A 23,400-nucleotide genomic window follows, 5' to 3' on the forward strand; every position below is an offset into this window, starting at 1 on the left:
CTTGGCATCAACTGTCTGCACAAGTTTCCTTCACTTTCCCACTCCCACAGGCTTGCATTTTCTCCCATTAATTTCTTCCTAAAAGACTGATCTCTTTAGAGTGGCAGCAACTGCTGGAATGCGTGACAAGACGTAAGACTATGTTAGCCAGGTCTCCCGTGGTTTTGAAAAGACATTGAAAAATCCAACCATTCGCTGAATTGCTTCTCCAAAGCCAGAGATGCTCAGGGCCACTGGCATTTGCATGTAGCCTCTTGTCAGGCTCTGTCCTGCAGGCAGAGACAAGATGTTCCATTAGCAGCAATGGGTAAATAAGCCACTAACGAGGGGAAGATGAGCAGGTCTGGGAGAATATTTGCGCCTTGTGACTTTGTCACCCATGCATAAGAGGTTCCTCTCTCAGCATTTTGCAATCTGCTTGTGTTTCCTTGTCTCTGGTGGTGATGGGGCAAGTCTTGTCAGTCAGGGAGGTTGACATGGATTCATTCACCGCTGAATTCTGCAGAAATTTTATTACTATTTGCAGGATGTCCCAGACAATTCTTGGTAACCCTCCATGCAGACCTGCAGACAGGAGCCAAGCGCTTCCCCCATTAGCACTGAATTTGTTTGCAAATTGCTCTCCGAAGAGCGAGCAATATCCTCGGGGACGTAAAGTCACACTGTTACACATGCCAAGGACAGCGCTCTGCAAGCTTCCGTAGCAGAGACAGTGCAGGATACAAGAGGGTGGTCAGGCTTGGCAACAACTGCTGAAAGGAGGAGAAACAGGGGAGGAAGACTGCAGATGAAGTCAGTCCTCATAACCACTGAAGCAGCAGACGTGGGCACAGCTCCATCTGCAAGAACCCACTGGCCTGTTCTTGGAAGATGCCCCAGGACACCAGGCTTGTGATTAACCCGCAATTAGCACTGTGTCACTTTTTCTGGTAGAGGAGTTTGACCAATAATGGGACATCATAAATCGTACCTTATGGATGCCGCAGTGCGGGCGGATTTGGGAGAGCCGAGCTGCCGGCTGGCCTCGTGCACATCGCTTGGCCCAAACAGCTCTTCCATCTCCCTTCCCCATCTCCAGACGGTTCGTGGCAGAGCCTGGTTCTTGCTCTTGGTTGCACAGTGCTTGCCACAACGCTGAGTCCCAGCTGAGTGTTCTAGGCGTAATCTGAGCGGAAATGCTACACAACAGAGCTACCAAACCAATTAGGGCTTCCTAATCACCTCTCTGTGGAGGTCTGACCTGACTAAGACTCCTTTAAAGCTCACTAAAGACTTTTTGTAAGCAAAAGTCTTCTCTGCTGCTACTCCCAAATCAAACAGAGCGACCTTCTGGGAAATAAGAAACTGTAGATAGGAAAAATGGCATTCAGGTAAAGTTTCTCCTTAAATTATTTTTCTGTAGTATCCCTCCAATGGCATGATTCTTGCATTGTCTTTAATCCTTCACATGAACTTGGAAACTCAGATTTTAAAAGGCTGAGACCATTAACAGGGAACAGACACTTCATTTCCAGGTAGGCATCATGAGGTTGTGCCACAGGAAAAGGAACAGAGACCCTTTCTCCCTGACTCTCGAACATTTACACTCTGTCATCTGTCACCTTGCTATAACACTTTTGGAGAAAATTGCAGTTCAGGATGAGCGAGTGTCATAAGCCCGCTGTTCTTGCTATATCGCGTAATGTGTGCCGAGGTCTAAAAAGTATTCTTCAAGGATCAGGGCATTATCTTGTTTGACAATGTAGAAAATCCTAAGGAAAACCAGATTCCCATTCTAAAGCATCAGGAAATCAAAGCAAATATCTGCAATCATCAGAAGGCCCCCCCCCCCCAAAAAAGTGAGTTTTTTGCTGTAGCCACAGCTAGATCCTCTTTTTCAGATGTAATTGCATTCAGATGCTCACTTATCATTCTTTGTAGCACACTCACCTTTTTGCGTAAACAGGAAAAGAGGCGGATAGCGCTGCATTGGGGTTCCTCTCAGCCCCAGAAGTAATGATTTAATCGCTTGATCAAATTGTCCCTGGGATATGGACGAGACAAGCCACTTGTTTTCATGTGAGGCTAATTACGTTCTGCGCTCAGACTCCTGGCATCCGAGGTATGCGAGGATTTCTGAAGTCAGAGATGGACGGGCAGCCCGGGAGCCCGCAGACACGGCCTGCCCTGGAAGCTGGCCTTGGTGCGTGGTATCTGATGGGAAAGTCAGATATAACGAAGCCCCAGGCTTTAAGATTTATTGTAACAGAGGAGGCGAGTGGGCTGGGAAGGCCTTGCCATTCTGAAATTGTGGGGAGAATCCTTGATTTCTGTGAAAAAGCTTTTTCCCCAATGTGCGGGTGGTGAAGCTGCGCATTAAGTAGAAATGCAAGACTTCTCCCAATACAGGGTCTAGTATGAAATCCCTCATGTTGGCCAGTGCTGGATGTCACAGAGGAAGGAAGCTTTCTTGTGAGCCCTTTGGGTGAACTGAAGGATATATCCACAGGCATCACACTTTTAAAGCAAAGTGTTCAGCAGTTTATGAAATAGATCTCTTTTTCTAGCAGAAGTTCATTTGAGCGGCCCAAAACAGCACCTGCTCAAACAGTTTCATGCCTCCAATCTTGATCTGCCTGCGTCTTTGATAACTTTTGGTGGTGAAATAAGAAGTCTCGCTTGGATTATTGGGAGCCAAAAGTGTTGGCTATGCTCTTTTTACTGCGTTCTTCAGAAATATTCTTTCAACCCCCCCGAGTACTGCGCTTGAGGGGCTCCTCTTGGGTAGTGCCAGCCAGACCTTGGGGCAGGGGAGGTGTCAGTCTCTCCCCTCCCGTGCTCCAGGAACCGCTTGGTTCTGGTCTGTTGTCCGCTCTTTTCATCAACGCGCTGCCCGTCGCGCCAGCCTCTGGTTCTGCGAGAGAGCTTATTCTTTGCCATTTAATTAAATGCATCTTAAAAGCAGCAGATTTGGAAAACTGCTTCTTTCCAGCCCTTTTGCCAAAGGAGGATGAGCATGAAAAGATGCTGCTGTGGAGTTCTGAGTTACTGAACTTAATGGGACTGGTAAAATGGCCAAATTGCTCATAAATATAATAGAGATCCACAAATAAGGGTCAATTAAGAATAATAATCCAGCTCTGTCTGATGTTCCCACATACTACAAATGCAGATCAATTTATATCTCCTAAAATACCTAATTTTCTCATAAGTCGTTACAATTTCTTGCTAATCAAATATAACAATAGGATACACAATAACCCCCTATAGAAAGGGAGTTGTGGGACTGGTCCTCAGCATTGGTCTTAGAGATGAGTCGAGAGCCCCAGGAAAGCATGAACTGTGCAAACACAGGGCCGAGAAAAACTCCTGAGCAAGATAAGGAGGAGAGGCAGCTGCTGCAAGGGGAACTGGAGGTGCTGACGGGTGATTGCTTTCTCAGCATCGCGCAGCAGGGCAGCTCGAGGAGGAGAACATGGGGAGAGATTAATCGGTCAAAATATTAGACATCTAAATCTGAGCTAGTCCACTTGATAATCTGCAGGGATCTATTTGATGCGGTCATGGGTGTGTGCTTCCTCCTGCTAAAGCAGATATCTAAAACAAGCAAGCCACACCGTGCAAGAGCCTGTTTTGTCCTGCTTTTTGTAAAAGCTGCCAGTGCAGATGTATGAGTTTGGGGGAGACTTGCACGCCATGCATCGAGCCCGTGCTCACTTGACTGTGCTGCTAAGCGATGCCAGGGATGATGGAGCAGCTCAGGGTGGCACCGAGGGTCGGGCCTGGCTTATGCTTGGTTGCTTTTTAGCAAATGTCTGAATTTGGGGGCAGGGAAAGGGCTCAGTCCTGCAATGCTGTGTCTGGTCTCGGCATGAAACGGAGCCGCAGAAAAAGCCACCTTTGTGTCCCCATGCAGCAAAGGAAGAGGAGTGGAAAGCATGAGCTGAGGGGAGGTTAAAAGCAGTACAAATTCCTCAGCTCACATGAGTTTTGGACAAGAACTCCGGTTTCCCTGTGTAAACGCTAGAAACGAATCCGTGCCCGTGCGTGCCATTCTCTAGCAGGGCTCCTTGTTTCCTGTGTAAACAGGACGTAGTACTCATGCTGAATGGGATTTTTTTTTTTTTGCCCATTTAGCATTTGTGTAAATGATTTAATTGTAGGACTTGGCAAGAATGACAAAACACACCTAGACATAGGCAAATAATTGCATTCCACCTCCATGACTGGAGCATCTCCGAGAAATAAAGATTTTCTGGGCTGTGGAGCTGAGTGAGCTTAAATACGTTAATATGGAGTTCTGGGCCTAATGCTCACTTAAACCAAGGCCCTTTACACTGTTTTGGCAATGAAAGAAAAGTTTTTAAAATGCATGTCCATTTACTTTGCACTTAATGGCTTAAAGAGGTCTTCCTGGGAACTGGAGCTGTCTCCAACTTGGCATTGCCAAACGTGAACTTTGTTAATAGACCAACAGCTTGGGGAGGAATGGGCTGGGGGGTTTTAATGGTAAGAAAGGTACTGGAGAACCAGTTGAAGCACTGATGGCACCCTGTAGGATTAGCTCTCTCTTACCATGAGAATTAGGACATATTTCTCATGGAAAATCATATCAATTGTCCACCTGCCCTAATAACAGTCACCAATTCTAAATGCTTTGAAAAAAACCTAAGGTATCATTCAGACACTTGTGGAAATAAGGAGTTGAAAATATCTGAGCATATTAAATCTTTTTTAAAAAGCAATGAATCCAGTACCTGATTCTTTTTAATTACCGTATTTTTCCAATTGGGAATTGCATGGCTTGGGTATTAGGTGGAAGCAGAATTTACTCAGAATCACATGTTTTTCCTGGAAGAAGTTTTCCACCAAAATTTAGGAAGTATACAAATATGTAAAGCATGTACAGGTGGAACCTGTTCAGGATGCTAATGGTCAGGTGATCAAACCGCTGGGCTCCCTCGTTTCCGGAAATGACGCCACGCAAACCATATAAAAAGGTTGGCATTTTGAGACTCACACCAGTTCATTTGACTTCTTCCTCACTCATCTGCACTGGTGAACTGGTAAGTCTTTCTTGGATTTATCAGGGAACGATGCGATGGCTGTGTTACTTGGTCATTCTGGTCAAAAGAATATATTACTGATCACAGAAGAGCTTTGCTTCAGGTGTTGCTCTTTGGCCCAGGATTCATCATGGGATGGGGGAGAGGATGTTTGACTCTTACGTAGAGTTTGTTCTTCCTTCAGTAACTTGCAAATGTCCTGTCACCTCTGCGGAAGCTGACTGTCTTTCACCCTCCTTCATATTCTATCTTCATTAATTTTTTCTAAACCTCATTAAGTCAGGAAATTAAATAAATTACTGGATGTTGCAGAGTAAGGCTTGGGACTTCAGAAGAGATGGGTGGGAAGAAGCGTTGTCCGGAAAAAGGAAGCTGCAGGAGACCTGAGGGCAAAACTGTTGGAGATATATGGGAGAAGTCAAGATAAGGAAATGAATCGGGAACAGGAGCTGCAACCTCTGGGCCAAGCCTTCCCTCATGAAAGCACAAGCCTATTAGTTTTAATGCACCTCCAGTGATACACAGCTGGAGGATTTGGGAGAGTGTCTGAATTTGCAGTCTTTGGGCTCTAGCCTCTGGGATTAGCAGGTCAATGTCTACATGAACGGCGATGTTCTCCGTGGTGTTCATGGGGAACCTAGAAAGTGGTGAACAGAAGATGGGCTGTGGAACTCCTGCTGGTTTAATTAAGAAAATCAGGAAACAAACTATTTTCTTGTCAGGGCTTCTGCCAAGTTTAACTGGATGCAGTTCTGTGAAATTCAGGGTTTATGGCTCTAGTCTTCCTAACAGTGATACTTGCCGGTTCCCAAGAAAGGAAGGAGTAATCTGGCAGCATTAGTTTGTATATATCTAAAACCAGAAATGATCCACGCATGCAAATTTTTCTAGCAGGCCTTCTCTCAGTCCAGTAGCTAATTGCTACGTACGTTTTAAAAGCTAAGCTGTGAATTGTGGCTCAGGGATAAACGGGGAGCGTCTTCATTTTGTGTCCCTTTTCTTACCAGCTTTGCCAGCACCCCAGCGAGATGTCCTGCTACGAGCAGCGCAAGCAGCCCTGCCTGCCCCCTCCCATCTGCGTGCAGAAGTGCCCGCCGTGTGAGAAGCCCTGCAGCACGGTCTGCGTGGAGCCCTGCGGCAGCGTCTGCGTGAAGCCCTGCGCCACGCAGTGCGTGGAGGTCTGCCCACCCAAGTGCGTGGACGTCTGCTCCAACCCCTGCGCCGCCCAGTGCGCCCCGTGCTACAGCACCCAGTGCGCGGACCCCTGCGCCACCCAGTGCCCCACGCGCTGCTGCACCACCCAGTGCGTGGAGCCCTGCAGCACGGTGTGCGTGGAGCCCTGCGCCGCGCAGTGCGTGGAGGTCTGCCCCCCCAAGTGCGTGGACGTCTGCGCGAAGCCCTGCGCCACCCCGTGCTGCACCACCCAGTGCGTGGAGCCCTGCGCCACGCAGTGCGTGGAGGTCTGCCCCCCCAAGTGCGTGGACGTCTGCGTGAAGCCCTGCGCCACCCCCTGCTGCACCACCCAGTGCGTGGAGCCCTGCCCGGCCCCGTGCGTGGAGGTGTGTGCCACCAAGTGCGTGGATAACTGCGAGACCGTGTGCCTGGAGCCGTGCACCACCACCTGCTCCTATCGCTGCTGATCGCCCGGGCGCGTGGGCCTTGCACGCGGCTGCGGTTCTTTGGTGCATTGCAACGTCCATGGGCTCATGAGCAACTGTGCAATGAAAAACAGGTTACAGACCCACCAGCAACATACTGAGACCTGCTTACCCCTTGCTCTCTTCACCTTAGAAAATGTCTCTCTCAATATTTCCAGCCTTTGCTTCCTTTCTCGGCACCTCTTTTCCTTGGTAAATGCAGTTGGCCAACGTTATCCTGCTGGGCATCTTGGGAAGATGTTCTGTAAGGGTTGTGCTGTCAGCAGTTTGGTGTTGGAAGATTTCTGCCGTTTTATCCTTTAATTCTCATCTTGTCTTTTAATGTGTATGTGTAGCAATAAAAATTGACCATCAATGTCATTATCTGTCCTCTTGTCTTTTGTTCATCTCCCCGTTCCCATGTCTTCCGATCCAAGATCATCTTTCCTTAGTTTTCCTTTTAAAAAGCTGGTATGCTTGTGAAGGATTCGTGCCTACAAACACAGAGAGCGAAAGCATGCTAGCATAGAGCGATGTTTTCTAACACTGTAAACAAGCATGGCCAATACTTTTTGAGAGATACTAAAAAATGAGTTTTGTCCTACTGGAAAATAATGATAGAAAAATAATTAATAATTATTAGGTTAGTAATTAAGAGGTAAATTTAAGTGGAAGAAAACCCCAAATCCAAATGAGAAAATATTGAAGCATTCTTACTGGGTTTTTAATGATTTCTTAAAAAAAATCAGATGGAGACCAAATGGTATTTTTGATGATCTCTTCCCATAATCCTCACTGACTAGAAACAGAAAGTGAGGGATTTGGCTTCAGGAGATGAATCTTTTTGTGGTCCAGGAGCAGGTCCAAGCCCTGCAAGACTGCAGTTTTGTCCCCAGCTTTGCTATCGACACTTCGTGTGGCTTTGGGCAAGTCTCGCTCTTGCTGTCTATCTGTTCCCCATCTGCAGCGAGGAGACGCCACCTCCGTGACTGATAGAGTAGTTGGCATTTCGGGTTCATTAATGTCTGGCTGGTGCAATATTTTAATTCACTTGCAAATACATCTTCTTTATTTGGAGCCATAATTCTGAACCTGAAGGAAGCCCATTGTCTGGAGGCCCATTGTTCCCTGCTAGGTGCTGCACTGCGGAGATAATGCTCCCATTGTCTCCGTGCGGCGCATGTGACTTGCTCACGCCTGTCTCCGGGAGGGCCGCACAATTTCCATGTCTGGGATGCAGAGGATTGCTATCCACCTACTATATCATTAAGGCAAGGGTGGAGGGCGATTAATCTCGAAGAGAAAAGAGTTATATTTAGGTGTGTGTAAACACTGTTACCAAATCAGCCTGCAATGAAACCTTGTGTACAAGTGTAGAGCTTTACAGTAGATCCCTTTTTGTGTTATTTCTGTCAACACTGGAAGGTGATGGTATCGAGCATGAATAACGATAGGCAAAGGTGTTTGGTGTATCTGAGTCAGGCAAAGAGATTTTGCACCTGAACATGCATTTCAGTTCAGCTAGACAAATCAGGGGCAGCTGGACAACTACTCAACAGCAAGGAAATAGAGGGGAAGTCTGGGAACATCCATCCCTAATTCCTGCTGGTGAACCCAAACCTTTGGGGATTCATCAATGAATCCTACTATCCGTAACGTCACTAATAACYGCTTGCTACTGCCATGTGCTCAGCATCAGTGCCACCTTCAGGTGTGGAAAAAGTCTTCGTCAGGAGGTCATGTGCAGCTACTAATGAGGTCCATCCTGCAGATGATTCATCCATGACTGATTTCAAGGCCTCTTCATACAGCTCTATCAGCCACGTTGGTCATGGGTCTCCTCTCCCCCTCTGCCATGAGCATGGCACCAAATGCAGTAATGATAGACACGAACGGGAAGCTCCAAAAGCCGCAGAGGAAGTGGCAGAGGCAGCCGGCTGGGTTGTGTTCATCATGTGTCCCGTGCCTATGGGAGAGCATGTTGCAAAAGCCCTGACGCATTGCTGTCCTACACACCTGTGGTTAATTCTGGGCATTGGTAAKGTCTGCCTATCTACAACAAATTAGTTCAGCCTGGTGCTTGTTAACCTCAGGGTTGTTAAGACCCCTGGACAGTCAGACAAAGATGGGGTGTGTGAAGATGTGGGTTGATTTTTTTTTTTCTTTCCCTCTTYTTCTTTTCTCTTCCTTCTTCTTCCCATGAGCCCCTTCTGCTCTCCTACCCCCACCAGAAGTCACATCCATGGTTTCTCTGTGGATCATGTGGTTGTAATGGAGAACAGGCTGTAGTTCACAGGGCCAAATACAGCCCCATGGGGCATGGYATTGAGGAAGACTCTGGGAAGGCTTGGAGCTACCTCTTCCATTAGAGCTAGAGGTAATGCTTTGGTTGAACTATTTTCCCTGTTCCTTCCTTGGAAAAGCTTCAAGGGGATTRGAATTTTTTGGAAGCATGGATTCACCCATGAGAAAAGAAATCCTACCACAGCTTCAGCAAGCCAAACCCAATGTTTGTAAATAGAAAGTTTAGTTCCTTCAGTGGGAAATGAAAAGAAAGTGCAAGGAAAACGCTGATGAAAATAAGGAAGCAACTTTCTATTTTGTTGGTAATATAAAATGTTTTGGTCCCCCTGTGGGGAAGGAAGATGGAGAAGGATTAAAGCCTGTCAGGAAACACCTCAAGTTTATGCAAACAGACTTTACTGACTCTTGAGCAGATGAGTGCTGGCTCCGAAGTCTGAGTTCGGTTGTGGGATCTTTGCCCAGGGTCGGGACAGTATGAATTATTAATGAATTAKCCAGTCATTACCAGATTGGGTGTGCCTCCCATTAAAATCAACAAGTCCCCCGCACCCGAAAGCGGAGGCATCTCTGACAGACCTTGACTTAAATCCAGGACTAAGGAGGTGTCAGTGGAGCAAGTTCTGGTTGTGAAAGATTCTGGTCATCAAGTTAATCTGTCGTCATCAGCTGCCGGGGCAGACTTCAGAAAGGATATAAAAGCCTTCCCTTCGGGAGGCTCTTTAATCCAGGTGGCTTCTTCTTCCCTTCTGCCAACAGCAAGAGGTGCTAGGTGAGTCTCTCTGTGCCCATTCAGCTATACAGAGGGGGGGGTCTGTTCTCGGGAGATGGGATGATTTTTCTTTATTTCATTTCTCTAGTAGCAATTCCAGCCCTTTTCCCTGGCTGTGGGGTTCCTAGCAGCCTCCGTAGAGCTGATGCAGGTTTATTTTCGTTTTCAATTCTGTTATTTTGAGACCTTCCGAGGCTCCGGGCACAGGGGCTTGCTGGCTTTTTGGACCAGCAAACCCTTGTCAGCCCTCACAAATTTTCAGCAACTGATAAGAATGTGTGTGGATAACCATCAAGCGTTGAGCACTGAATAGCAAAGACATCCACTGACCGTTCATTTTGCACCCATAGAGCACCCAGAGGCCTTTCACCATGGTCTCCTGGATGCCCAGGCTCCGAGTATCACTTCGTTGTGCAAAATCGTAGCATCATTCGTAGTGGGGCAGGTTGCGTGTGCTCGTAGTAGGAGACACAGYCCCGCTCTGAGGTTTGCAGTGAAGGGATTGTTGTCAAGCTGTTCTTCTCTTTCAGAAACATTTGCAATACTGAAATATCACTGGCTTCCTGCTCCTCTTGCACCAGTTTTAAATATTTTCTATTGATTGTAAATGCACTAAGATTATTCTGTTTTCTTTCACTAGTATTTTTATTGCTTCTTAGTTTGTCAAAGTTTAAATGTTCAGAAACCAGCGGAACAGAGGAAAAGAAGGAAAACCCCTCATTTTTTTTTTTCCTCTTCCCCCCCCCCACCTTATGTAAACATTTGCCTTTTTGGATCACAAACTTGTTAGGACAGTGCTTGCCTTGTATTCCTTTATGGTTATATACAGTTATGCCTGGAGGCCTCAGCGCAGGGCTGAGCTCCTCGGGCTAACTAGGACGTGGGGAACTGTGATGGGAGCCCAAAAACRCACCATGGGGCAGCTGCAGCAAACCCGAGTCACCAGCAGCGATTTGGTCTGAACAGCAGCGTCCCAAGGGATTGCCAGTCTTTTTTCATGCCTGCCCTGGTAGAATTAACTTTTAAGGCCTCTTGGTTGTGAGTGTGAAGTCAAGGCTAAAAAATGGGCTGAAACTATAAAATCCGGAAAGGAGAATTGTGTAGGGCTAAAAAATAACCAAAATGACACCTTGGTTTCCTTCCAGATTTAGCAAAGATGTCTTCCCAGCAGAAACAGCAACAGCACATACCTCCGCAATGCCAGGAAAAGTGTCTTCCGAAGAGCACGGAGCAATGCCAGGCCCCGAAAGGACAAGCCAAATGTCCTGTGAAAAGCATCCCGCAGCAGCAGGAGCAGTGCCCAAAGCAGAAGTAGCGCTAACATCAACGGCCRCAAAAGTGCCCGGGAAGATGCAATCGCTTCCTTGCAAGCTCTCCTTCTCCATGCTAGCTCSGCCAAACTAGCTGGAAATCTGCAGGGCGCTGGCTTTATTTGCAAGCGGAAATTACTTTACAAAGAGATGCAATAAATTAGCTAAGATTTATTCATCCTCAACTATAGAAAAGTCATGAGGCCATTTCCTTCTGATCTTTACCTCAGGGTGTGCTGCAATAAAATTATAATTAACCGCATTACTTGCTTCTTGATATTTTTTCACTTTATTAGTGTCATTCAGTCTCTTCTGCTTTCTTGTAATAGCCCAGGAATTACCTTCAAATTTATATATGTCTACCTATAAGGCACAYATACGTGGGTACCCATGCACATTCCCTTTCCAGGTTTTCCCATCAAGTTCTTTATCCATATTTTTATTTCAAATACTAAAAAAGAGCTTTCAGTTTTGAAAATGATCCACAAACCTGCACCAGCTATTAATAGCAATGACCAAGCAGACTAGAAATGCAAAAATGTCTGGAGCAAACAGGCTGCAAAAGGGTCCCAGTTTGTAGAAAGACCATCTAAATTCAGGCTGCTTTGGGGCAGTGCTGCTGCCCAGGTGGCAAAACTCGCGCACCGGCTCGGGACCGACGTGCTTCCCATGTCGGGGCTCAGCTCGGCACGCACGGTCGAGGCTCAGCCTGCAGCTACGCATTGTGCCGTCTCTTGGGATTACTTTATTTTGTGTTAGCGTGATGTCATTTCACTTTTTGGACAACCGGCAATTTTGGGGTGTGTTGCCGTTCAGGAAATTACTTTCTCAGGCCTTGAATATTTACCCGAGGATTATAATATCTTGCAAGTTGTTTTCATGCTGAGCTGAAACAAAGTTTTCTGCAAGGCGTAATGTTCTGCAGTATATTCTTGTGGGTCTATCAAAACAATTAATTTTGATTTTTGAGTCTTAGCTGTACTATAACTGCTGATAGGAAAATGGTTTTTGAAAGTTTTTAAACCTGAACAAAATGGGAAGTTTTCACTTGCTCAGAACAGGTAGTTTTGGTTTTAAAACATYGAGAAACGGGAATTAGAATGTTTCTGTTTTGTGGCAGGAAATACTGGTTCAGCCAATTGATTTTCACTCAGCTATATAGCAGAGGAGGAGAATTATCATGAACGCAGACGTTATTGAGTGATATGATACTGGTGGCTTGCAGACAGCGCGAGCTCGTTCTGCAAAGCAGAAGCTGCGGGCTAAGCGTGATGCCGGGATCAGACGACAAGGTCGGCGCTATCTAACATCCATCTGGCAGGTTCGGGGCCGTGCTCAGGAGATTGCATCGCTCCTGGCTCGTTTGCAGCGTGGGAAAAGCTTATTTGCTTGGGCTTGCAACCTGCCTCGTAGACGTGCCCATGCCCTATGTATGCTGAAGGTCACAGCGAGGGGCTGCGTGTATTTTGGTATGTTTTTGACTGTCGGGACAGCTCGACGTGAGCCGAGGCGCTCACGTTTCTGACTCCTGCTTTGCCTGGCTTTGAGCCTAGGAAGGGACTGAATGTTGCAAGCTTAGACTCCTTTTCATCTTTCTTTATGAGCAGAAGCTATTAAAAGTCTCCAGAACTCAGTATTCAAAGTCATTTTTATTGTTGATTTTCACAGTGAAATAAATCTTGGATACAATATCAGCCTAAAATAATTAGAGATAAGTACCAAGCGCGTATGCAAGAACACTGTGCGGTGAAACATGTTCCGGAGCGTAACTCAGACAGCACTGTGTGTACCTCCTCCTTTAGCCTGTGTAAGAGATGGAAGCCACGCCTGAGGTTAATTTATTTCAAAATATGTCTGGGTTGGATTTAATTACCTATATCTTTTCCATAAATACCCTCGGCTTGCGCTGTTCTTCACAGATCCTAGGGAATCTGAAGTGAGGAAAGTGCTGATCACAACCAATTCAGCTAAGCAGATAAATTAAGAGGTGACGGATCTTCAGTAAAAACCTTTCTATTTCCTCTAGCCCAATGGATTTTCTATTGCCTAAAATATTTAGCTCTATGGATTCATGATTCTAGAAAGTCTTGTTGCCATGGACCAGAACTATTACTAGTAGGTTCTGCACAAACCCCAAATCGTGCTGTTAGTATGGAAAAAACGCCTAAATGCAAGGCAGGAGATGACACGCGCGTACGGGGAGCTGCGGAGGGACGCGGGAAAAGCAGGAGGCAGCGCGCGGGGCTGCGCGATGCGCTCGGGGGTCTCTGCGCGCAGCTTAGGTTTGGGCATCGGCTTCACGAGCCCCGGCTGCAGCCTGCCGTCATGCTCTCGGTCGCTCTCCCGGCCTGGGAAAACCGGCGGCACGGTCGGGAGAGGATGGAGATTCGGGCCGCTAGAAAGTCAGACGCGCGTGCCTACCCGCGCCCCGCGAAGCTGCGTTATCTACCGACAGTCCTGACGCRCCAGGTAGTAGCATGTGGTCGTTAGTATAGGATAATGTTAGCGTTAGTATGGGGGGGGCAGATGGAAGCTGTGCTAAATTCTGCAGTGAATAACAGGGCGATGGAAAACGACTGCTAATTGCAAGGCGGGGGAGAGGCGGCTGGGCTGCTGCTCTGCTGCTTCCTTCGGAGCTTTCCTGGTCCTCCGCRAGTTACTTCTGCGCCGGGGGCCACTGGACGGGCTGCTTCACTTGCTGCTGTTCCAYGGGCGGACACTTCTCCGAGAGGGAGCACTGCTCCAGCTCAAGGCAGGGAGCAGGGGTCGGCACCGGGATCTCCTTGCATTCCTGCTTCTCCAGAGGGCACGGTGCAGGATCAGGGCAGGGAACAGGGATCGGCACAGGGATCTCCTTGCATTCCTGCTTCTCCTGGGGACACAGCAGGGGTTCAGGGCAGGGAACGGGGATCGGCACGGGGATCTCCTTGCATTCCTGCTTCTCCTGGGGACATGCAGTTGGTTCAGGGCAGGGAACAGGGATTGGCACGGGGATCTCCTTGCATTCCTGTTTCTCCAGAGGGCACGGAGTTGGTTCAGGGCAAGAAATGGGGACCGGCACAGGGATCTCCTTGCACTCCTGCTTCTCCTGGGGACAAGGTATGGGTTCGGGGCAGAGAACAGGGACTGGCACGGGGATCTCCTTGCACTCCTGCTTCTCCTGGGGACAGGGAATTGGTTCAGGGCAGGGAACAGGGATTGGCTCCGGCAGCTCTTTACATGGTTGTATCTCTTGAGGGCATGGGACAGGCTCAGGGCATGATACAGGAGGGAAAGTTGGTGGTAGCTTGCATTGCTGTTGCTGCTGCTGTTCCTGCGGCGGACACTCGGGTATCACGACAACCGGCGTTTCTCCTTGGCCTGGTTCCACTACTACGGGGACTGGTTCTGGGCATGGCACTGGGATCTGGACTTCAGGTTGCTGCTGTGGAGGACACAGTACCGGCTCGAYGCATGGCACAGGCTCTTGGCTTTGCTTTGAGATAATTTCGCTCAGGCCAGGTGGGAGGGTGGTTTGCTGCTTGCATTGCATTTGATGCGCAGACATCTTTGCACGGGACAAGATAATCTGAAAGAAACATCAGAGCGTTATTGCGGCTGCTAAACCAACTGGGTTGGGAGAAGGGCGAAACAATGCCGGAGAAACATGAATCATCCGCAAGGTAGCTTGCCCTTAGTTTCCCATAGCAGATTGGCATGGAAAGAATTATGATTTACTTCTTTTTCACCCTGCCTTTCAGTTCCTGCTCTTATCTTGCTCCTCGTTTCTGGTCTGCAACGTGGGACAGCCCTGTCGGGTCTCTCCGAGGCAGAGGCAGAGTCGTTCCTTTGAACTAGGAGCTGATTTGCACTTCAGAGCTCTCCCTCCTGTCGCTTAGCTCTTCCCAAAGCGTTAACTCCCTTTCAGTTCTTTGCTGGAGAACTGATGAGAGGAKCTGGCAAATAACAGACCTGCTGCTTTGGTAGCAGTTTCAGAAAGTCAAAATAATAACAAAAAAATAACAACTGCTGAAGGCAAGCATTTAAAAACGTTTGGCGTATCAGCAGGTAGAAAAAATATATAGATCTGGATCCAACAGAATATTTCACATTGACAAAACCGAGGTAATTCATCTGGCTTTGCCCATTTTAAAATAATTTTCAGATTTTACATGGAATTAAGGGAAAATTAAAGAATGAAAGGTAATTTAAAATAGAAAAACCAAACTTCTTTGCATAGAAATGTTTGAAAATGTTTTGTGTTATCCCAAAGTTTTAAAGGTTACTTTTCTGAATGAATCACTCAGTGAAATCAGTGCAGAACATTCAGCTACTGTGGGAGCCAGTGTCCAGCTCAGCTTCTGCCCTCCTCGTTTCGCTCTTTATTCTCTCTCTATATAAATCTTTCTCAAACCTGAGCTGCTAAGGCCCCAAGGTAAACTGCCACAGCAAGCTGTTAGCGTTCTGCAGGGTTGAGTTTACAGCAAATAAGTGATAAGCCAGCTCCTCCTCCTGCTCTGGTTTCACTCTGACTTCATGGGTGATGCAACGGGCTGAGGAGGTCACCCGTGGCACCGTCCTTCCAGCTGTCATGGAARGAATTAGCCGCGGTGATGCTGCCCTTGGCTCCTAGATTCCCACGGCCGCTAATAACGTGCGGAGCTGACATGAATCAGAACAATCAGGAGAGATTTCTTCTCCCAAGGCCAGGAATGTGCAACAGGCCAAATGAATTTTCCTGACAATTTATGAAGCTCCCTCTCTTCGGTGCGTYGCAGAAGGCAGGCACCAGGCTCGCCTCGGCTGGTGCCGTGTCTCCTGTGTCCCTGTTTTCCTAAAGACAATCTCAGGACACAAATAAAAAGTTTGAATCATAGAAGCGTTGGTTGGAAGGGACTTTTTTTAAGTCCCCTCAACGCAGGACTACCACCAACACGGATCAGGGGAGCGTTCTGCCTTCTCCRGGTCACCTGCCCCTCTCAGCACATCTTCAAAGTAGATTTATTCCTCTCTGCCACATCCTTCTAGATCCTCCAGATTGATATCAAGTGTCACTTTCTATTTTCTTTATAGCAACCTGRTAACATCTTGAGCCAAATTGGTATATTGCTGTTGACACGGTTGGCCTGAATGTTACAGCACACCAGGAATATTTTCAACCTTCTGCTGTGTGCAGCCCCTMGTGCTCACAAATTTACCTTTCACAATATAATTCTTCAATTAAATCAAAGRTTTAAAAATATTCTTGTTATAAATCACGGAATCATAGAAAACAGAGTAAGAAGGAGCTTTAGGAGGCCATTTAGACCTTCCCATTCCTGAAGGCAGCATCAGTTATACTCAAACCAAAATAATTTAATCTAATCTCGTCTTCAGAAAGGATCTAATTTAGCGCTTAACTATCCTCAGATTTACATGCCATCCGAATGTGCCTTGCAGAGTCATCCCAAGACTGCTTGTCCTACCCCAATGCATACAGTTTCTCGTCTTTGCAGGAATCTGTTACATATTTAAAGGTAGCTATCAAATAAATCACTTCTTTAAAGAGTCTATGTACATTTAACCRAGCAGTAAAATCACAGACATCACAAAAAAAGTATCGGTATCTTCCAACTTACCCAACCGACCAACAGGTAGATGCACGAAGTCAAGTGGATGGTGGAGCATGGAGATTTGAGAACTTTTATATGGTTTCAAAGCCCTGCCTTCTGGGAATGAGTCCTCCTRGGTAATGAGCTCACTCTTTCACAACTGCTTTTGTGTGTTTCCTCCACAGACTTGTTTTACACGTAGGCATTGTGAAGAGGCTGCTTTTGGTATAGAAAGCCTTTTAATCCCTTTTCTGACTAATGTGACAACAAAATTTCTTAAAATGTGATTAAAGGTCGTTCTCTCAGGTTGATACCTTCCTCGCAGACCCCACCAAAATCTGGGGTCTTGGGATGCTCTAACCCAGTGTGGCTCCACTTCAGTCCACAGAACTGAGTCATTTCACATCAGCTAATGATCTTGTCCCCACTTCTAAAGATACATTTGCAGTTTAGGACACGGGGACTAATCTGTACTTCTCTTGCCTGCTTCTCATCAGAGACTTCTCTGAAGTGATTTTCTACTGATTGTGTGAATCCACCAGGAGCTGCTTTTTAGGAATTTTTTTTTTTTCCATGAAGATCTTCATAGCTTTCATTCTTTCTTTTCAGAATGGATTATTTTTGAATGCATGCTGCTTGCCGTGGTACAGAGGATGCAGCTTCTGCCTATCCAGATTTGACAGGAGAGGGAGCTGAATTTATCTCCATGTATCGTGTGAAAAGTAAAGGGATTTTTAACAGTATATGAGATTTATCACATCCAAATAGGTCTGGGCCACTGGTTTGGTTGGATACCAGAACAGCACTTGGAAAGATGCTACAATTTACCAGTGAAATAAAGGGACCTTGCAGGGTTCCYAGTGGATTCCCTTAGCATTAGTCCATGTAAAAAGTTTATGGAGCGAAAACGGCTCAGTTATTATTAAAAGCACAGCAACCTCTTCTCCACCCCCTCAAAAGCTCAAGGAGTTATTTGGACCCAAGTCAAACAGTCCTCGTCTGTGATGGTAGGATTACTTTCACCAGTGGAGACGATGCGTCCCACGCAGGGGTGAATTTCATCATATTTGGTTGTTTTGGGACTATCTTTGTCCTGTCTCAAGCATTTTACCAGCGCCCTTATCAGAGCACCCACTGCAGATGCAATCACAGCAACAGGCTGAGCTGGTACCCGCCGCGCGTTGGGATTCCTGCAGTGCGAATGTCAGCAGCTGCTTCTAGCTGTGGTGTAACTTCCTCTGTTAATAATCATTTGGCAATCAAAGGGCAGGATACCTGGATTTTAGACCACGTCGTCTTTTCCCATAGCGTGACTTCATCGCTGCAACTTCCTCTCTTGCCTCATCTGCAGGTGGGGCCCTGCACCGCTGCCTGCCTGGCTGCCTCTGGAAGCTGCTTAGTTTTAATTTCCAGCCTTTGCTAGCGAGGGGTAAAATTGCAGCCCAAGACCTGCTCCTGACTCAGGCCTCACCTATGCCAGCTGCGACTGCTTTTCTGCTGATGCCGACTGCAGCCGCAGCTCTGCTGAAGGCAGGAACTAGGACACTTTCCAGCCGTGGAGAACCTGCCCATCCGCTTTCTAGGTAGAATCAGGCTTTGCTATTATCAGAATGGCCTTTCTGCTGAGATTTGCTCCTGGAATGGCATTCCTCAGAGCAGAAAGGAGGGGGAATAAGCTCAGACTCAGAGAAGAAAAAACTCTTGCGCTTTATAATTATTGCACTTTTTGGCCTAAAGGGGCCAGAGCAGCAGGGTTTGGGAGGAGAGGCAGTGCATTTCATTAGATCAAATATTGCAGCTGAAAAACATGAATGTGCATCTTTGGATTAGAGCTTCAATAACCTTCGTTATGTCCATCAGTTAGAGCACCTGAGAGGAACAGGGCACGTAGCACCTGTGAACCAGTGTTGAGACTGGTTATGGGCTGGACAGTCATGGCCCTGTGTTGAGACATGGCTTTTATTTAAGCGAGCAGTCAGCTTTCTAGAATACGTAGCCACTCTGAGCATCAAATTTCCAGCCTCARCTTGCAGCATCTAGTGATTAAAGAAAATCACTTTCCATAGCTGGAAGGGAGACGGTCTGAGCCCTGTCTGGAGATCAAGAGGTGGGGCCGTCCTGACCGTAAGGCCTGGTTGGGATCCAGGTCTGCAGAGGCTTGGGGAGGTCACTTCGCCTGCAAGTCAGCAACCTCAGCAGAAAAATGATGGTAATTATCATGGAAGAGGCTCTGAAGTCAGCCCGTGGAAAGGGAGTGAATGTTTTTCCCATAGCAGAGGTGTAATTGCTTTCCCCTTCCATGTGAATTGCACAAAGACTATTTTTAGAGGCAAATACCCTATGCAGTGAAACCTGCCTTACTCAAACATTTGGGAGAAACGTGCATCGAGGAGGATGACTTCACAGCGAACGTGGAGCTGCGCAGCTCCCAGCTCTCGCCTGGCAGAGCGTGSCTCTGCTCCCAGCCCGTACCGCATTTATCCCACTAATCCCAATAAATAATACTACAAGTGAGAAAAACCCTGGCCCGCTCCCATCCTTCTTCCTAGCCAGAAAATGCCACTCCAGCTTCTTAACAGCTTGTGCAGGTGCTGGGCTGCCTTCAGCCCTTTAGGGTCCTTGCAAATGCTGATCGGGTAATTAATTAAGTGCCCAAGCAGCTAAGATAGGCAGGGAGGGAGACAGCAGTTATGCCAGCAGCCTTGAATGGAGGTCTGTGGCCATCTACCTTATCTYGCTTGCCACTGAGATGAGATGAGTGTCTTGGCATCTCTAAGGATCCTGAGCTCTGCCTGCTATATCGCTTCGGCCTCAACAAAATATGAGTTTTCCAGAAGCAAAGGCCACTGYAGAGATTCTCGGCCCAGGATGCGAAATGCTCACTGTGTCCCATGTCTGCAAGGATGCGCTTTCATTTCTTGCTCTCTCCAGGACTCTGAACCTTTGTGCCCAGAGAAAATGATTTGAGGAAAATATTACACTGCTGGATTTCATGTCATGGTGTAATTTAGAAGTTGCCGAACTGGATCTCCCAAGGCATGGCTCGCCCTGATGGCTTAATTAGACACTGTTTCGTTAACACCCCATCTTGTTCTTTATTATTGTCTCTGTCATCACTTTAGGGTGGACACCTTGATTAACTCATCTCACGAGACAAAAGACATAACTACCTGTTGCAGAATTTCCTAGTATCGGTCTGTCTGCCTGCCGGTCCGGTCACTGCTGCACCTGCGGACCGCGTCGTCTCTCCTAGCGCAGGAGGCTCGAGGGTCAAGGCATGCTACGGGAGGAGAGCAGCTGGTCACCCCCTCGGTTCCCTGATTTGGGAGCCTATTGCAGAGTCTCCCTGCTCTGCTTCTTGGCAATCTTTTCCTAATTCCCAGCCTAAATTTAGTCCTGACCACTTCTGCTGAATTACCGCTTCTCAGGCGGAGCAGATGATTGCCTCACTGAAAACCCACTGGGCACCGCAGGAGCGCTGTGCGGGCAGGCAGCACATCGAAGAGCCCAAGTCTCGATTGCTTCGTTCATGCGCCGAGCTCAGGAACGGACTTGCTGGAGCTGAGCCTGCGATCAGCCTTTCCTAGCCTCTCCCCGACGTTGCGCGCTCGCAAAGTAGAGCAGCCCAGGGCTCACCCTGCGTTTGTGCTCAAGTTTGCAGCACTGCGGCTGGAGAGCAGGGAGCAGCGAGGGTGCCGGGCCGCGTTTCAGGCTTCCCTGGGAGAGGGTGAAATATCAGCTCGCTGCAATATCAGCTGCTCAGGGGTCGGAAAATGGGGAGGCCTGGGCAACGGGGAGGTTGGGTGCAGATTAAGGGCGCTTTATGCTTCCAAAATAGGCAGAAAAGGCCTTGAATGACCCTGAAATTCAGGCCCCGCATCTGAAATTTTCAATGTTAATTTGCCACCTGCATTATTTTTATTGTTATTTTTAGGCAGGACCGAAGCCACGGGGTTTTGAAGCAGAGCATTTGAAAAACGTCCAAAGAAAAATGGGCTTTCGTGCTTCAGGTGTGGCCGACACAACGGCCTTCTGCTGCTAAAATAGAAAATGCCTAACAACAGGGAGTTTTCTCTCCTAAAGGACAAGGAAAAAAAAAAACCAAATAGTTTCTGTGAATTGGACCGTCCTGGAGCTACAAAAAATACAGACACCATGTACTGTAGAGGCCCATTTTCCTGGGAGGCAGGGCTCCCCGGCTATATAAGGATCTTTTTAATTCCCCAGACTCTTGCCCTGCCTTTGCATTGATTCATTGCTTCACTGGGGGGTTGCCTAAGTCTGATTTTGAAGCATCTATTAAATATTACTAATTAGGCTTGTCATAATATGACTTACTGCGGGGGCAAATGTAGGATCATAAGTTGGTGGTGCCAATTTTAGACTCTTCCGCCTGCGAATGGGATTAAATTAGATTAAATTGCAGGGGCTGCAGGCTCCAGAAATTAAACTGTCTCTTCTCCCGCTGTTTCGGTGCCTGTGTAATGCCACTGATTGATGGAGATAATCTTGGTTTATACCTGTGCCACTCTTTCGACTTTGATGGCATCACTCCATTGCACAAGGCGGTAATAGGGGGTGACTCAGGCCCAGAGGACTTAGAGTTTATACGAACACAGTTTGTTCTGTAAAGCAAAACCTGCACTGTTAGCTGCATTGCTATGGAAAGATGAAGATTAAAAAATTTCCTGTTTCCAGAGCATCTGATTTGACATGTTCTGGCTCCCCCTGGGGAAGGGAAAGAAGGGATAAACTCCAGAGCTGCAGGAGAGCAGAAGGGAGGATTTTGAGCAGCGTTGCAGCTTTGCATGAATGCGGCGCCTGCCAAAACAGACTTTGCTCCAACCTGGGTGTTCTCAGGGGTTTCTGGTCTGCAAACCAGCATCAGCAAGGTTGGGTGCTGGAGGAAGATCATCTGACAAGGGCTGGCTAATGAAAGGGACCCGGAGCAGATGAGTGCAAAGCAAGAAGATAGCACAGGAGGGAAAATTATTGGTCTACAGGCCTGAGAGAGGGAATTATCTTGGATCTTCTGCTTTCCATGGTTCTGAGACAGTCATTGAAACCACAGCCATCCTGAGCTCCCACAGTTCGCTTGTTCCTCACATCAGTGTGCAAATTAGGGCTAAGTTACCAGTATTTCTAATAAAATCGCTGCTGTTGCTGCTTTTCTTTCCTGTCTTTGCAACAAAAAAAATGGTGCAATATTTCCTTTCTTCAAAGCCACTATATTGCCTTTTTTCCCATGACATTTTTCTCAGTCCCTGGCCTGGCAGCAGGATGTCGTCGCAGTTAACCCAGCAGCAGGGCAGGCAAGCAGCCCCTCCGACCCCCCCGGCGGTGGCAGCAGAGCCAGAGCCGCCAACAGCCAAAGAACCAGAGAAGAAACCCGAGGAGCTGCCCGCAATGAAGCTTTTCGCACCAAAACCCGAGCAAGACCCACCGCCCGCTGGGGCACCTGCCATTCCCGCTCCTGTGCCGCCCCTGGAAGAGCAGCAGAAGAAGCCGCTGAGACAACGGCCTCCAAAGCGAAAGTAGCTCCTGTGCATGGAAAACGTGGTGCAGAAGCAAAATCCACAGCGTGCTGCAGCTAACTCGGGGTGCTTTATTGAGGGTCTGCTATAAGTATTTCACACTTTCATCTTCTCTGGGTTAGCGCTTCGTTTTCTTATGCCGTTGCCCCATTCACGGGCAAAGCTGCTGGCAACCACTGGTGCCATGCAGCCAGGGGAGCTCTGCATCAGTGTCGAAACTGTTAATCCAAGCATTTTGTAACTCACCAGGACTGTTACGATCCTGTAGTCCAATTTTCTATAGAGACTGAACTCCCCTGAGCCTAATAACGCCTAGAACAAAGAGGTGTGCTGCGGCTACTAATTGCAGAACAGCGAGAGTTCACTAAGTAATAAAACGCTTTTAAAACGAAGCAAGAAGGAGCCCAAGTGAGGAGCATTTCATTCTAACGCACGATGGCCTCCAGTGCTGTTAGATCGTTGAAATAGCGATACTGCGGATTTACTGCTTGCTGGGCTAATAATATGCTAAGTTTTGGTGTCTGCAGCCTCTGTGCCGCTTTCTAGTTACAAGCCTGATACAATAAAAACGTGCAATCTGTGCTTATTGCCCTGCGTTTCCTTCATTCTCCGCCCTCCCCTCCCTGCACACACCTTAGGGCCCTGCAGTGATTGAAGGAGCAGAATGCACAGCAGCCCGTGTGTATGAAGAGCCGGAATAAAGCAGCTTTTACGGAGGTGGCCACAGGCTCGCAGGAGGTTGTGGCTGGGCTGCTTGATATAAATTGATATTTATATCTTGATATAAATGATGGTAACTTGATATAAATTCACATCGGTGGGTTGGTACAGTGAGAAGCCTTAAAACATGAGGGTGCTCCGATGCAAAGGGCTGGATTGAGTCACCAGTTTAAAGCATCTTCCTGGAGAGAGAGAGAGGAGGGCACCCAAAGGCGATTTCCCAACTTTTCCCAGTGCAGCTGGTCCTGCCGGGCGCCGTCGCGCGGGCGGGTGCTGCGCTCTAGCGGCTTCGCCGTGGCTGGAGGAAAGGGCCCAGCCTGGCCCAGCCGGGAGGAAAAGCCGGTCCCAGCCGTGGCGGGAGCAGCCCTACGCAACGCTTGCTGCCAGCAGGACGCCTCCACGCTCGGGAGATGCTGAGCGGGACTTGGCCATGGTGGCACTTCTCCAAGACAGATTTATTGCCTCGAGGGAGGACTCTCCTCCTTGCGCTTTGCTTTTGTAGCCTAACACG

General features: G+C 47.7%; 2 protein-coding genes across 2 annotated transcripts; one reads left to right on the forward strand and one right to left on the reverse strand.

The window, feature by feature from the left end:
- The first annotated feature begins 6,073 nt into the window (after nt 1–6,073).
- Nucleotides 6,074–6,685, forward strand: LOC112970013 (proline-rich protein 9-like). The gene has a single exon (XM_026073894.1). It carries the CDS (start codon nt 6,074–6,076, stop codon nt 6,683–6,685), a length of 612 nt encoding a protein of 203 aa, XP_025929679.1.
- A 7,036-nt stretch (nt 6,686–13,721) lies between these two features.
- LOC112969943 (anther-specific proline-rich protein APG-like) lies at nt 13,722–14,612 on the reverse strand. Its single transcript, XM_026073790.1, has one exon. It carries the CDS (start codon nt 14,610–14,612, stop codon nt 13,722–13,724), a length of 891 nt encoding a protein of 296 aa, XP_025929575.1.
- Nucleotides 14,613–23,400: the final 8,788 nt, after the last annotated feature.

This window comes from Apteryx rowi, unplaced genomic scaffold (genome assembly GCF_003343035.1).
Source record: "Apteryx rowi isolate R43461 unplaced genomic scaffold, aptRow1 scaffold_379, whole genome shotgun sequence".
Classification (NCBI taxonomy): domain Eukaryota; kingdom Metazoa; phylum Chordata; class Aves; order Apterygiformes; family Apterygidae; genus Apteryx; species Apteryx rowi.

Excerpts from the sequence above, each read along its gene's own strand:
- LOC112970013 (XM_026073894.1), top strand. The coding sequence starts at position 6,074 with ATGTCCTGCTACGAGCAGCGCAAGCAGCCCTGCCTGCCCCCTCCCATC.